Source organism: Harpia harpyja, chromosome 17, assembly GCF_026419915.1.
Source record: "Harpia harpyja isolate bHarHar1 chromosome 17, bHarHar1 primary haplotype, whole genome shotgun sequence".
In the NCBI taxonomy this organism is placed as follows: Eukaryota; Metazoa; Chordata; class Aves; order Accipitriformes; family Accipitridae; genus Harpia; species Harpia harpyja.
Window position 1 is genome coordinate 1641563 of NC_068956.1, and position 12169 is coordinate 1653731.

Consider the following 12169-nt stretch of genomic DNA (forward strand, 5'->3'; position numbering starts at 1 on the left):
GCTTCTTGTTTATTGTGAGTGAGTATTAGCAAGAATCACACTATGTTATCATGCTCCATTATTATCACACAATTCACTGAATAACCATTTTGGTGGGGAATTTTCATAGCATCGCTGGGAATGATAAGCCATCAGCATCACCCAGGCATTGCTGTATGTTGTTAAAGAAACTATTGAGATGCAATCACAAGTTTGCCAAAAATGCAATAAGCCTAGTAATAATGTTTTGAACTGTGGAAGCAGAATTGCTAAAGCCTGAGTGGGCCTCTCAACTGAACTCTCGCCCTGTCTCCTGAAACAATAATCTCTGTGTAATCTTCATGCTAAATTAGTCCCTGTACTGAAAAAAGCAGACTCCAGACGAGCTTTGTGCAGTTCTGTGGCCTTGTGTATGTAACAGATATGAAATAACTCACATCCTATTATCTGTCTTTGCACAATGTCTCTATGTGTATAAAATTTGTGTCTGCGTTACAGGGACAGAGTTCACATCAGCAGAGTCTGTTTCTCTGCTGATTTGTGTTCTCTCCTATAGCTGTAGTAAATAAACTTCTCTTCTGACCTGATCTAAACTGTGTTCCCTTTTTTCCATGACAGAACCAATAAAACAGTGTCCCTAAAAATCCAGTTATCAAGCTTTACTTGTACAATACCAGTTAGCATTAAGGTTTTATGACTTCTTTTTTCTAATTCACCTTCAAACAATTATTTCTGAAACTTTTCTTACAAATACTGCTATTTTTACATTCAGATAAAATTCATATCTCCAGAGGTACCAACACAAAACCTTTTACAAGTCAAGTCTTACAAATAAAGTGCAAGTGAGGTTTTAAATTATGACAAAAATCCTGTTGCTGTTCCTCTGCAGCAGTGACTTGTCCATGTGTATAACTGTATCTTCTCCCTTTTTTTGTTTATGACATTGAATGAGGCTTTTCCTTTTGAAGAGTGAAGAGTTAGACTGCATAAGCTTTTTTCAAAACTCCAACAATGTGAAACACTGTTGTATTTTTTTTTTTTTTCCAATTATGTTCCCTAGATATTGTGTATTACAAGATTTCTGTTACGGAGACCACCAAATTTGTTGTAAAAAATACATTAAAAATGTGCATTTTAATGAACCATGAGCAGTTTTTAAATAATGTCCCACCAAGCTACAATTTTCCCTTCATGTGGTTGTGTTAAGAATGTTTGTGTAGTCCTGATTCTCAGTTTTATCTCTTCAGCCGCTCTCCTACTAGGCCACTGGTTCCTCCAGAAGATCACACAGAAGCAGCTCATGTCACATCCTTCAGTGCAGACAGGTTGGCATTGCTGGAGCGAATACACCTAGCCAGAGTCATCATTGAAAGCTTGAAAATCCCTCTTGAGAGCATCCAGATTACACCAAGAAAGAAAGGTTTAATGGGGAAGCCTCCAAGGCCTGCATCAGTTAATAAGTGGTAAGGGGGATTGTTTCTCACCAGCTTGTTACTTGTGCCTTCAAGGTAGCTTTCTCTGAGGTCTGTTGTGTAGTCCAGCTTACCTAAGCTCTCCAGGCTTCTGAGGTCTTCCGATTTCTCTGCTCCTCTCAGGAAATTGTATACCATAGACTTCTGAAAGTTAGAGATGTGAATAATTTATCCTGATGCGGGCTCACTTCAGGTGGTGCTTTTTCTGGGATTTTGGGGAGTTGCAAATGTGCACTGTGCATGGCAGTACATTGGAAACAAAAGGGGTTTTTGTTGGAGGAGAATCTGACATATATGTAATCTGTTGAAGGAATTCATAAAATAGGTAGTTCAATTATTCTAAAAAAATAGAGTAACAATAAATTCTGGATATGAAACTTGCCTGCTATGTTCAGGTTCATTATGTACATTAGATTTTTGATGGATTATGATCATCCATTCACTTTTTCATTCATAGTACCTTCTTTGTTGAGTACCACTTTCCTGTGGGAGTCTCCAAGGATGAAAAAAGACAGGTCTCCATAAAAACAGAAGTAATTCGAATAGCTTCAAGTAAAATCAGAGATGATGGTAAGAGCATTATTCTTCCCCCTTGTATTTAGTATTGTTGACTCCTTCATCTCTTAGAAATTATTTAGTAGCGTTTTCTATGTATTTTCTTTGCTGCCTGAAAAATACAGTATGATTAGTGGCACCTTTGCCAACAGAGTTGCTTCGCTGCAGGTAGTGGAATGGTCCTCTCAGGGAGAAAGAAGCCAAGAGACTTTTTTTTTTTTTTTTTTTTTGGCTTCCAAGAAGTATTCATGTTGGGATTTTCAAATTTCTTTTCCTAGGGACATAATAGCAGGTCAGTAAGCGCATTCCGTCATTTCAACATAAACTCAATATCCTTTCTGCAATAGTATGAGGATGATAAAGTACTTTTAGAAATATCAGAGATACTTACATCTCAAATAAATAATTTTTCCAGATGTTGAAGTATGTCATGTAATATCTGCAAGAGCTCAGAGACTCTGCTGGATCCAAGAGATCTTGAGTCCTGTGCTCAAATCAGTAGACATTAATCTCTTTACTGAGAGTAACCAGTGTTTGTATCCCTGAGAACAATTGATGTTAATGTTTCTCTCCTCAGTGAGCAGAGAATGCTGTATGAGCAAGATCCTCTCTGCCCAGTCTTCCCAGAAACTGGAATGCCATGGTCGCTTTCAAATGCCTCTCCCATATGGTCATTCATTGGCTTTGCATCTTTCTGGGTGGCACTTGAGAGATCTGGGGGTAATTCTCAATTCTCTTGTACATTCTCCATTTGTGTCCAGACAAAACATCTAATTCTTCTGAACCTTAGCTCTTTGTAATACAAAAATAATACAGCCTGCTGCACTTTGTCTTGTGTGGTTAGATTCCAGCTCTTTGGAACCTAGAAAAAGAGGTAGGGCTGAAAACAATTTGAAGAAGCCATCAAGTCAATCCACTGTACCATTATCTTTCCTGAGAGCTGTTTATCTCATTTATTAAAGATGCCCAATGGGAAAAATTGCACAGCCGTCCCAGGCAAGTTGTAGAAGTGCTGTGCTTCCTGTTAGAAAAGCTTCCGTATGTCTAACCTGAGTTTTTGTCATCACAAGAATACTTCCTTTATCCATTGTGAACAAAAAAAGCATACTATTTCAATACTGGTCTTGTACTTCTTGTTCTTCTCTGTTCTAGACTAAATGCCAATTCATTCAGTCTTTTCTTGCAGATATTGCTTTTCTCCTGAACCTGCAATTATTCTTGCAGTTCAGCTTTGACTCTCTCAAGATATGTCTTGAAATATATTGCTTAAAATGAGACAGGGTTCTCCCACTGAAGAAGGGAAAGTCTCACTGCGTGCTAGGATGACAGAGACTTGGTATCAACTGCAGCCTTTAGATGCTGTTAAAGTACTCATTTTGTTGTGCTGCCCTCCTGCTGGTTTTTGGCCTTGGAAAATGAAGAATGGTTTACTTTGGGCTTGGTGTTAATAAGTAATGCAAAATTAAATGATTGTCTGTGCACCAGAGCAATCTCCACAGGAAAGTTTATTTATATTCAGTTAATTTTGAATATTTGTTGCTCCTGTGAATAATAATAAAAAAAAAGTAGTAAGTTACCCACAGACTTGTAACATAATTTAATAGATTGAAACCTTGAGAGATTCTTGTTGAGGGTTCCAGTGACAGACCTTCCCCCTTCAGCTCCTAGCCTTGCTTGATCTCTGATTCTGGCAGATGTGCAAATGCTCTCTGTTTGTCAATCCTTCTCAGAAGTGCCATCACTTTCCCCTCATACCTTCTGAACTGCATGTGTCTCTACTCACCCTGCATGTTCTCTGCAGAGACTGAAGATTTCTCTGTTCCTGATCAAGCTCAAAAGACAGGTTAGATCTGAATCCAGTTAAGAGCTCACAAGTCTCTGTCTTCCTTGCAGTTGTGAAATTTCAGCAGCGGTTTGTGTTCCCTGTCCGTTTTGGTGGAACAATGATAGAGCACTGGTGGAGCTCTGACCTTGCTTTTAAAATCTACATGAGAAAAAGCACACAGAAAAAGGTACTTATTAAAAGTTGTTTATACTTTGTGTATTGAAAAGCAAAGAAATTCTTTGCATTTCTGTTTCCTCCAAATACTTATGCAGACAACAGTGGCTTTTCTAAGTCTTCTGCAATGCTTCATTGCAGTTGCTGCCATCTCAGCCATCAGAGGCAAAACAAAGTAATGTGGCTTGACTGAGCCACTTCTTAATCGACCATTGCCAGATACTATGAAGGGAAATGACATTATGTGCGGATACTAGATGTTGAACTAATTGCTGTTCAGTCTTGTTGCCCAACTAAATGGTTTTCTGAGTTTGAGACTGACAGGCAAAAAAAATTGTCCTTCCCTCATCTTTAAAACTGATCTCTTGCTGTTGAAGCATAGTGGATCAATTACAAGCATTAGTCTTCAATGACAACACAGCTCGTTTAGCAATATAGAACGAGTTAACATGGATGCAGTTGATATCATTACTCTGCCTAGGGTAAGGGGAGTAATATGAGGTGTGAGAAAGTGGTGTAACTTGTGCATATGGAGGGGAAAAAAAGGTATCTTTTGTTTGGGTAAAAATATTTGCATAATCATCTGCTTGTGACGAAGTCAGTGAGAGGTGTTAACTCAGCTTATGTTTTGTTTTAATCATCACCAAGGATATCTGCCCATCTGTTCTAATGGGAGCTTTTCGTTTAAGGGGTGAATAAATTGCATCTTAAAGTATGGAAAGTTTGCTCAGTTACTAGGATTTGGAATGTTCATTTTTGCATTATCCTGGAACTGTTTACTGTAGGTACTGGGAGAATTTTCCTTATTGTGTCCTAGTGATACTTGAAACTGGAACTAAGGGAAACTAAGGGAAACTTTCCTACAAATCCCTATTGGTAAAACTAGTGGCATAGGACTGAGGAGTGGCTGACCATGGCTTCCCATTTGTTTCATATTACGCCCTTAGTTCTTTAAACCTGGCAGAAATCTTGCAAAATTGATTCTTTTTCTGCCCTCAGCCAGTGGCCGTTGGCTCGGCAGCACTTCAGTTACGCAAGGTTATCCAGTCTGAGTTGCTCACTGTCAGCTGTGAAATACCTGTGGAAAAAGAGAGAGATCAGACACAAGTTGGACCACTAAAGGTATGTGTTTTACCGTGTGGAGTTTGAGTTACATGACGTGTTGTTATTAATTTTGGCTGCATATTATCTCTTTTTTTAATTTTTCCTCCTCTTTCTTTTCTCTCATTGTTTTAATTTGCCAGGTCTCAGATAGGAAGGTTTGTAAGACCAATACAAGATGACATGAACCCTTTTTTTCCTTTGGGTTTTGGAGAAATATTTTGAATATATGTCCTGCATGTCTAAGGATGTTGCTGTGTGATGTTCCTCTGGCTGCAGGGTAAAATGAGGGTCAAGAAGCTAGGGCTTGGATACAGAAACCACTCTACAGGCAGATTTTGAGTGGCACATGTTCAGGGCTGGGAGCTTTGGCTCCTGCTCCACATGTGACATGAGCTGAGGTCTCTCCTGCCCCAGAGGCCTGATGCTCCCTGTCATTGGTACCACCTTGTCACTTCAGGAGTTAGCTTCTCCAGCCAAAGTTTCTACTAATGCTCAACTTCTGATTGAGAAGAATTAACAGTTCTGCATAGCACATTTGAGAGATATGCCAGTTCTGAAGATAAACAGCTCTCTAGATTAGCAAGTGAAGGTTTAAGAGAGTATTTAGGAATTTTACATTCAGAGCTCCTAAATTATTCCCAGAGAACATGATCATGGACTGCTTCTGTCACTTTGTAATTCATGGGTTGAGCAATGTTTTCTGTCATAGGGACTGTGAAACTTCTTCCAGGGAAGCCATTCAGCAGAGCTGCCAGTAGAGGAGCCACAGAAGGGTGAAACATAAAATGTAGAGGTTAGGTGTGGGAGGAGTTAATTGAAGGCAGGAGGAGAAATGGTGTGTTGTGGAGGAGAGAATGGAGTGGAACAGGGTGTGAGGGGAGAAAAGTGGAAGGAGGTGTTGTGGGGAATTAATGAACCGAAGTTCCATGCAAGAACTTATGGAAGGGGAAGCTAATACTTAAAGAAAACTGATTTTGGTCGCCCTGTCTCTTAGGTTTCACTTGCTCAGTGTAATATACCTGCCTATCGGAAATACATGTATGTCCAGCTATTCTGGCCAGGGCATGGAGGGTAAGGGATGTCAGCTATTGAGTCCACTTCACATTTCTTGGGTTCTTTCTGACAGATGGCCTTGAACTCCTCATCTTTGGACATGTTTTTTATACACTTTAGGAGTAGATACTGTTTGGGATCTTTTGCCGCAATATCTTGTCTCATCCCTCCTAAGTTATAGGCAAAATTCTTGAGTCTGATTATTTTGTTTTCCTTATTTGGGCATTTTATGGCTCCAGTCCTTTTCTTTATCCTGTTACCTTATGTTCTGGGCTTCAGTTTGTTCCTCCGCTTCTTGCTGTCTTGTCATGTGAATGAATCCAGCAGATCTATGATGCTCTAGCAATTAACACTTGCAAATTAACACTTGCAATTCCTTTAACCTTTGTTCTCATGTTTCTTTCATTGCTTTCACACACATATTTTCATTCATACCAATCTAACTATTTCGTTTGCAAATCTTGACAACATGAAGAGGCAATTCAAATGTAGGACAGAGTGTTAAAAAATAAAACAAAAGCCAAAAAACCCAACCGCAGAAAAAGAAGACGACAAATGCAGTGGAATATGTAGACTGTTGGAGAGAAAAAGGACCCCACAGAAGGGAGAGGAGTTAGGGACAGCTAAAATCAGCAGGGAATGTAAAAGCGAAAGAGCAATGAAAGAAAACATTTTCAGAGAAACACTTCTTTTTAATAATTTTTCGCAAGCAGCAAGTGCTGTAGCAAAGTGGAACAAATGATAGTTATGATACTTTGTCACAGTACTTTTCACCTTGGCTAGGTAGGTGTTCGTTTTTCAGTCAGCTTTGTGATTGGTTTTAATTTTTTCCTTTATTCGGCTGTAATTGTATGTTTTTGTACTTGAGTTACTGCTTTATTTGATAAAACTGCATGTAGTTTATTTTGCAGTGACAGTTGTAGCTTGTAACCAGCATGTGTCTAAAAGTAAGCCTTCTGGGTGATGATCTAACACAGTTCTTGAACAAAATATGCCATGCATTTTCCTGAGTTTATGTTGCAGTCTCTTGTCTTTGTATGGGGCATGTTTTCTGATCAGCTCGCTTTGCCTTGCACAATGCAGGTATCCTTAGAGCTTGCAGCTGACAACAAAGACTTCACCTGCACCGCTGCCAGGTCAGCTGTGGCTGTGCAGCAAGTCCCAGCTCATGCTGTAATAAGTCCGCGGCTGGAATTCCAGGAGCCCAACAGGAAGAGTGTAAATGCAGAAAGCCCTCGCTGCTTGAAACTAAACAACTGTGAGGACTCACAGAAGACAGGAGCAGCCAGCATAAACGTCATGCAGCCATCGCAGGCTGTACCAACCTCTGTAGCCCGTAATCTGATGACACAAATAACTGCATCTGAAGAGGATGGGTTGTTACTGCATGTGCTGTTGATGGTGCCTGATGGAAAGGATTTTGTTGCTGAAGACTATGGACTCCACAGTTCTTGTAATGTGTATTTAAACTGCAAGCTGCTCAGCTCTGAGGAGGCAACAAGATCTGCTGTCGTATGGGGCACAACACAACCTGCCTTTAATTTTTCTCAGGCAAGTCACATGTCTTCCATTTAACACTGATTGAAATGTGCTATTCCACACTGACAAACATATTTCAAAGCTAAGTTACTTTTATATATGTAGGAACTTCTCTTCTTGGCCCTGTTCAGTATATTAAAGGTATTTTCAGTATTGTTTTGGCTGCATTGCACAGTTTGAAATGCAGTTCCTTGAATCATCCAAATAATAAATGGGACTTTTGAAGTACAAAAGAAAAATAGTCAGAAAAGTGTAGGTCAAAACTGAAAAGAAGTTGATTTCTCCTTTCTTCCATTTTGGCAAGAAAACACATTGTTAATGGCATCTTCATGGCATCCTAATATGTAGATGTAGATTTTTTTTGTTTGTTCCATTGCTCGGTGTTCTTTTTCTTCTCAATGGCTATATGAGCACAGAAGTGTGGGTTACTGTCCTTATATGGGCCAGAGCCTTCCCCAGGCAAACAGCAGAATTTCAAGCATTTAATAATGTTATGAGTTTGTAATTTTATTATGGACATTTTCCTTTGGAAATGTCAGGATGTTCAAATGCATTTGTTTTATTTTTAAAAACACCTAGTGATTTGTGAGACTCCTTAGTCTTTAGCTGAAAGAGTGAAATGTAAAAACATGGCAAAAGACATCTGAAACAGTTGTCTGAAATTATTTATCTGTTGTTTAGTGAACAGGTGTTTAAAGATAAAAGCAATGTTTTTCAAGATAGCATATGCTCTTATGTTAAAATTTATCTAAACTGCATTTACTTTCCTGGCTAGCTCTTTTCCAAGCTTACCAGTTTTCTGAAACTTGTTAGGCAAGTATACATTTAATTTTTAATTACCATATCTAAAGAGCACAGTTCTATAGACTGGAATAATGTAGCGTTACCAGAATGCTCTGTACTTCGCAATAGCTTCCAGTGTATTCTGTGTACTAGTTCTGCATTAAACTCTTTCAGGTGATGCCTTTTTCATTGACTTCCAAACACCTGGAGCGGCTGAAGAACAATGTCATGATTATTGAAGCATGGAACAAGATGGGAAGTCCTGGCTGTGACAGACTGCTAGGATTAGTGAAACTTCCTCTGCATCAGTTTTACATCTCATTCAAGTAAACATCTTTGTTCCATATTTTATTGGGTTGCAAAATATCCTAACTGATGCTCAAAGAAAGAAGGGAAGGATGGTGTCTATGGTTTGTGTGGAAGGGTTCATAATTATACTTTATAGCAATGGGCATTTTTGTCCTGCCAAGCTTCCTCTGGCACTTTCCTACACTGAGCACTATATAAGTAAGTTACACTGTCCTCATACAGAAATACAAGTAGACTGTGAGAAATAAAGACACTGCACTGCATCAGGCTTGGAGACAGGTTAACTTGTGGTCCTGTGAAAGAGTAAAACTGTAAGAGATCAAAGTGACTGCATGGGAAAAGTAAGTGTGGTTTCCCACTGGTGATTTTCCAAGGTTACAACTGATGGAGTGATTATGCTCTGCATAGATCCCATTGCTAGGGATGCTGTCAATTTGCACAGCACGTGATAATGCTTGTGGTATCTAAAAGGTCTCTAAATAGTTCATGTTTTAATTGTCTTATCTGATGGGTCTCTCCAGACCTCTTGTTCTTTTTGGTTCAGTGTTTTGGCTTCTTGTTCAATAAAACACCTGCTTAAAGCAATTTAAATTGATGGAAATACTGGACAGAAGAGATTCTTTCTAATGGGAAGGATTAATTCCTTTTATTTTGGTCAGACTAGTGATAGGTGGAAATCAGATGGTGCTGGAACCAACTGGCCACTACTTTGTTAATTATTAGTATGTCATTTGGATATTTTTTCAGTAATCCACTGTAGTTTACTTGTGTGTATCTTCTGTGTGTTATTAGAGGTTTTTACATTTCTCTCGGAGACTGTCCCTGTTCCTTCTTTTCTTCCTGCCCAAGTCCATTCCCAAAAGCGTATAACTGCCTCATAAAAATATCATATGGCTACAGTATATTAATGGGAGTCTTGTTGTAGTTCATCACCTTGCTCACAGATTTCTAGGCTGGCTTATAGCTAAGGCCATGTTAGGTTTCAGAGAGCTGTGCTCTCTTGTTGCTGAAAATAGCTCACAGATCTGTGCTTTGTGAAGACTAATGTAATTAAGATGGATTTTTGAGGAATGGAGATAGATTGGTTTCTAACTGCATTGAAAGTCCCATCTAAAATGAGCTTTGTGTGATCATGTTCATATTCAGATGGCTCATTCTCATGTTGGGTCTTTTTCTGGTTTTTTGTTTTAATCTCTTCTAGAGATCCAAAGATTTACCACCTGCTTCTTCAAGCTCAGTATCCAGTGGTTGCTGTGGACAGCTATATGCCTGTGATAGATGTTTTTACTGGCAGTAGAAGTGGAAGCCTGAGGGTCATTCTGGCAATGGGGTCAGCTGATCAAATAGTGGCACTGCAAAGGCTAAAAAATGAAGAAGGAATGGTACCTCCTGTCACACAGCGCCCTTCCCACTCTCTGGACCCTCCTCCTACAAAGCCTGCAATGGTATTGTTCAGTAAATTCCCTTACTGTTAGGGACACGTGAAAAGGAGTTTACCAGTGCGTTCATTAACAGACCAGTGATCCCCAATCTCTTTTGATGCTGTAGCCAATTTTGTTATAAATGATCACGTTCTTTGCAGAATTATATTGCTTTTACTTTTTTCTTACCCACTTTCCCTCACCAGTCTGACATTTATTGCCCTTTTTACTGCCCTGCATATCCATTGCTTCTATCTACATGACAAGTGCAGTAAAAAAAAAAAACCAAATTGGAGAAAAATCTTAATTCTCACAGCCTTATTCTGTACCATACAGGTTTTGCCACTACGTTTGCATTGGATATGTAGGAACCTTCATGCTTTTTATGTGCTGTGGTTTTTTGGCTTTTGCAGAAAAAAAAAAATTGCTATCAGGCTTTTGATGTTTCTGTGAACTTTAGGAGGAAAATGGCAGATAGTGGTTCTGCCCCGTCTCAGGCTTCTTAGAATCTTATGTTCCCAGTCCTCTTGTATGCTGTTTCCTAACGAGTCATCCTTTCCACGTGGATTTCCTTTGTTTTATTAGCAGTTAGACCAAGAAGGGGAAGGCCTGATGGAACATGTGTTTGAGATCCATGTGGAGAGTGTGAAAGGGCTCACTCCCTTACAGTCCACTGTCTGGGGAGAGGCTGACTGCTATGTACAGTACTATTTCCCAGTTCAAGAGTCTGGTTGTGGTGCACTGCAAGGAACTGAATTGCATGAAGATGGTAAGTTTGTTTTATGATACATCCGTATTTAGAGCATTGCTTTAGTTAAATACTGTTTAGTAATGTTCTCTCTGCTTAAGTAAGAGGGTTTGTATTTCTCTGAGCTTCCATAATGCAGCCAGTGCTTGCTTTCCTCAGAAGATCTGCATACAACTGTACGTGGTCTGTGTCAGTAAATTAAAAGCCTGCTTTGACTGAGGCAGATGGCAAAGTTCCCAGCAACAAAGGATACCTAGTTCTGAATCTCTTCACTTGGTGCCTTTTTGTTAAAGATCCTATAAGAGTTCACCAACTGATCCTGCAAAGATGCAAGAACAGAGTCGCAGGGAATACTAAGATTGTATACAGTTAAATTCAACAAAGGCTTTACATACACAAGCCTTTCAAGATGCTCATTTTCATGGATGCACCAAGAGAAGTCTTGCGTGTTTTAGATCATTGGGATTATAAAGGAGTATTTAAATAATTGCAATTGTAGAAAAGGACTTAACGTTGTCTTTGAGTGCTTTGAATCATTAATATCTATTTCCTCTGAAAAATGATGGTCTGTAACATTGTTCCATAGCAGCTCTGTGGACTATGTCAGCTTCTAGCCACATTTAACAGTAGTTTTCAGCCTGTGGCTCACAGGTTCATGGGACTGTGTGAATTGTTTGTAAAAGATTTGTGAAGTGAAACTCAGAAGAGCTAGTCTTCTGGTGGGAGGATTTAACTTATTGTCTCTGGGTCCTGCCTCCTGAAGGACTGCAAACAGGAAAAGGTTGAAACTCCCAAATGCAACCATTTTTAACCAACTCTGCTTGACTTGTAGGCATAAAATTAAAGGCGTTTCGCACAGCAACCACTTTGTGCGTCCCCGATCCCATCTTTAATGATGAGCATCATCATTCTTTGTTGGTTCCTGCTGATGTCCCAGTCCAGAGGCTCCTGGTCAGTGCATTTGTGGCACCAGGAGCGGCTGGAGGAGGAATCCAGTTTGAAGTCTGGTGCAGGTACAGAATAACGTCCTATTTTTTGTAGATGTCACAGCAACACAGATGGAGACATATCTGGTATTGAAAAATCTCTAGCTAGGGGATGGATATTTAATAGTAAGTGAAAAAATGGTGAGCTCATCAACATTTGGTGACTAATATCTGCATTTAAGATTGCATTTAAGACATGTGAGCCCCCCCCCCCCCCCAAG

At 39.5% G+C, this 12169-nt stretch overlaps 1 protein-coding gene across 6 annotated transcripts in view; it reads left to right on the forward strand.

The window, feature by feature from the left end:
• The window catches only part of C2CD3 (C2 domain containing 3 centriole elongation regulator), a 50884-nt gene that overhangs the window by 7327 nt on the left and 31388 nt on the right, over window positions 1-12169 (forward strand). For 5 of the 6 annotated variants that reach the window (XM_052812375.1, XM_052812379.1, XM_052812377.1 and 2 more), the window contains exons 10-18: window positions 1227-1442; window positions 1909-2021; window positions 3900-4018; window positions 5005-5127; window positions 7246-7713; window positions 8659-8810; window positions 9995-10238; window positions 10800-10983; window positions 11795-11975. In XM_052812375.1, the coding sequence (XP_052668335.1) occupies window positions 1227-1442; window positions 1909-2021; window positions 3900-4018; window positions 5005-5127; window positions 7246-7713; window positions 8659-8810; window positions 9995-10238; window positions 10800-10983; window positions 11795-11975 (1800 nt within the window). The remainder of the gene's footprint in view (window positions 1-1226; window positions 1443-1908; window positions 2022-3899; window positions 4019-5004; window positions 5128-7245; window positions 7714-8658; window positions 8811-9994; window positions 10239-10799; window positions 10984-11794; window positions 11976-12169) is intronic. The other variant, XM_052812376.1, reaches the window with a different exon arrangement.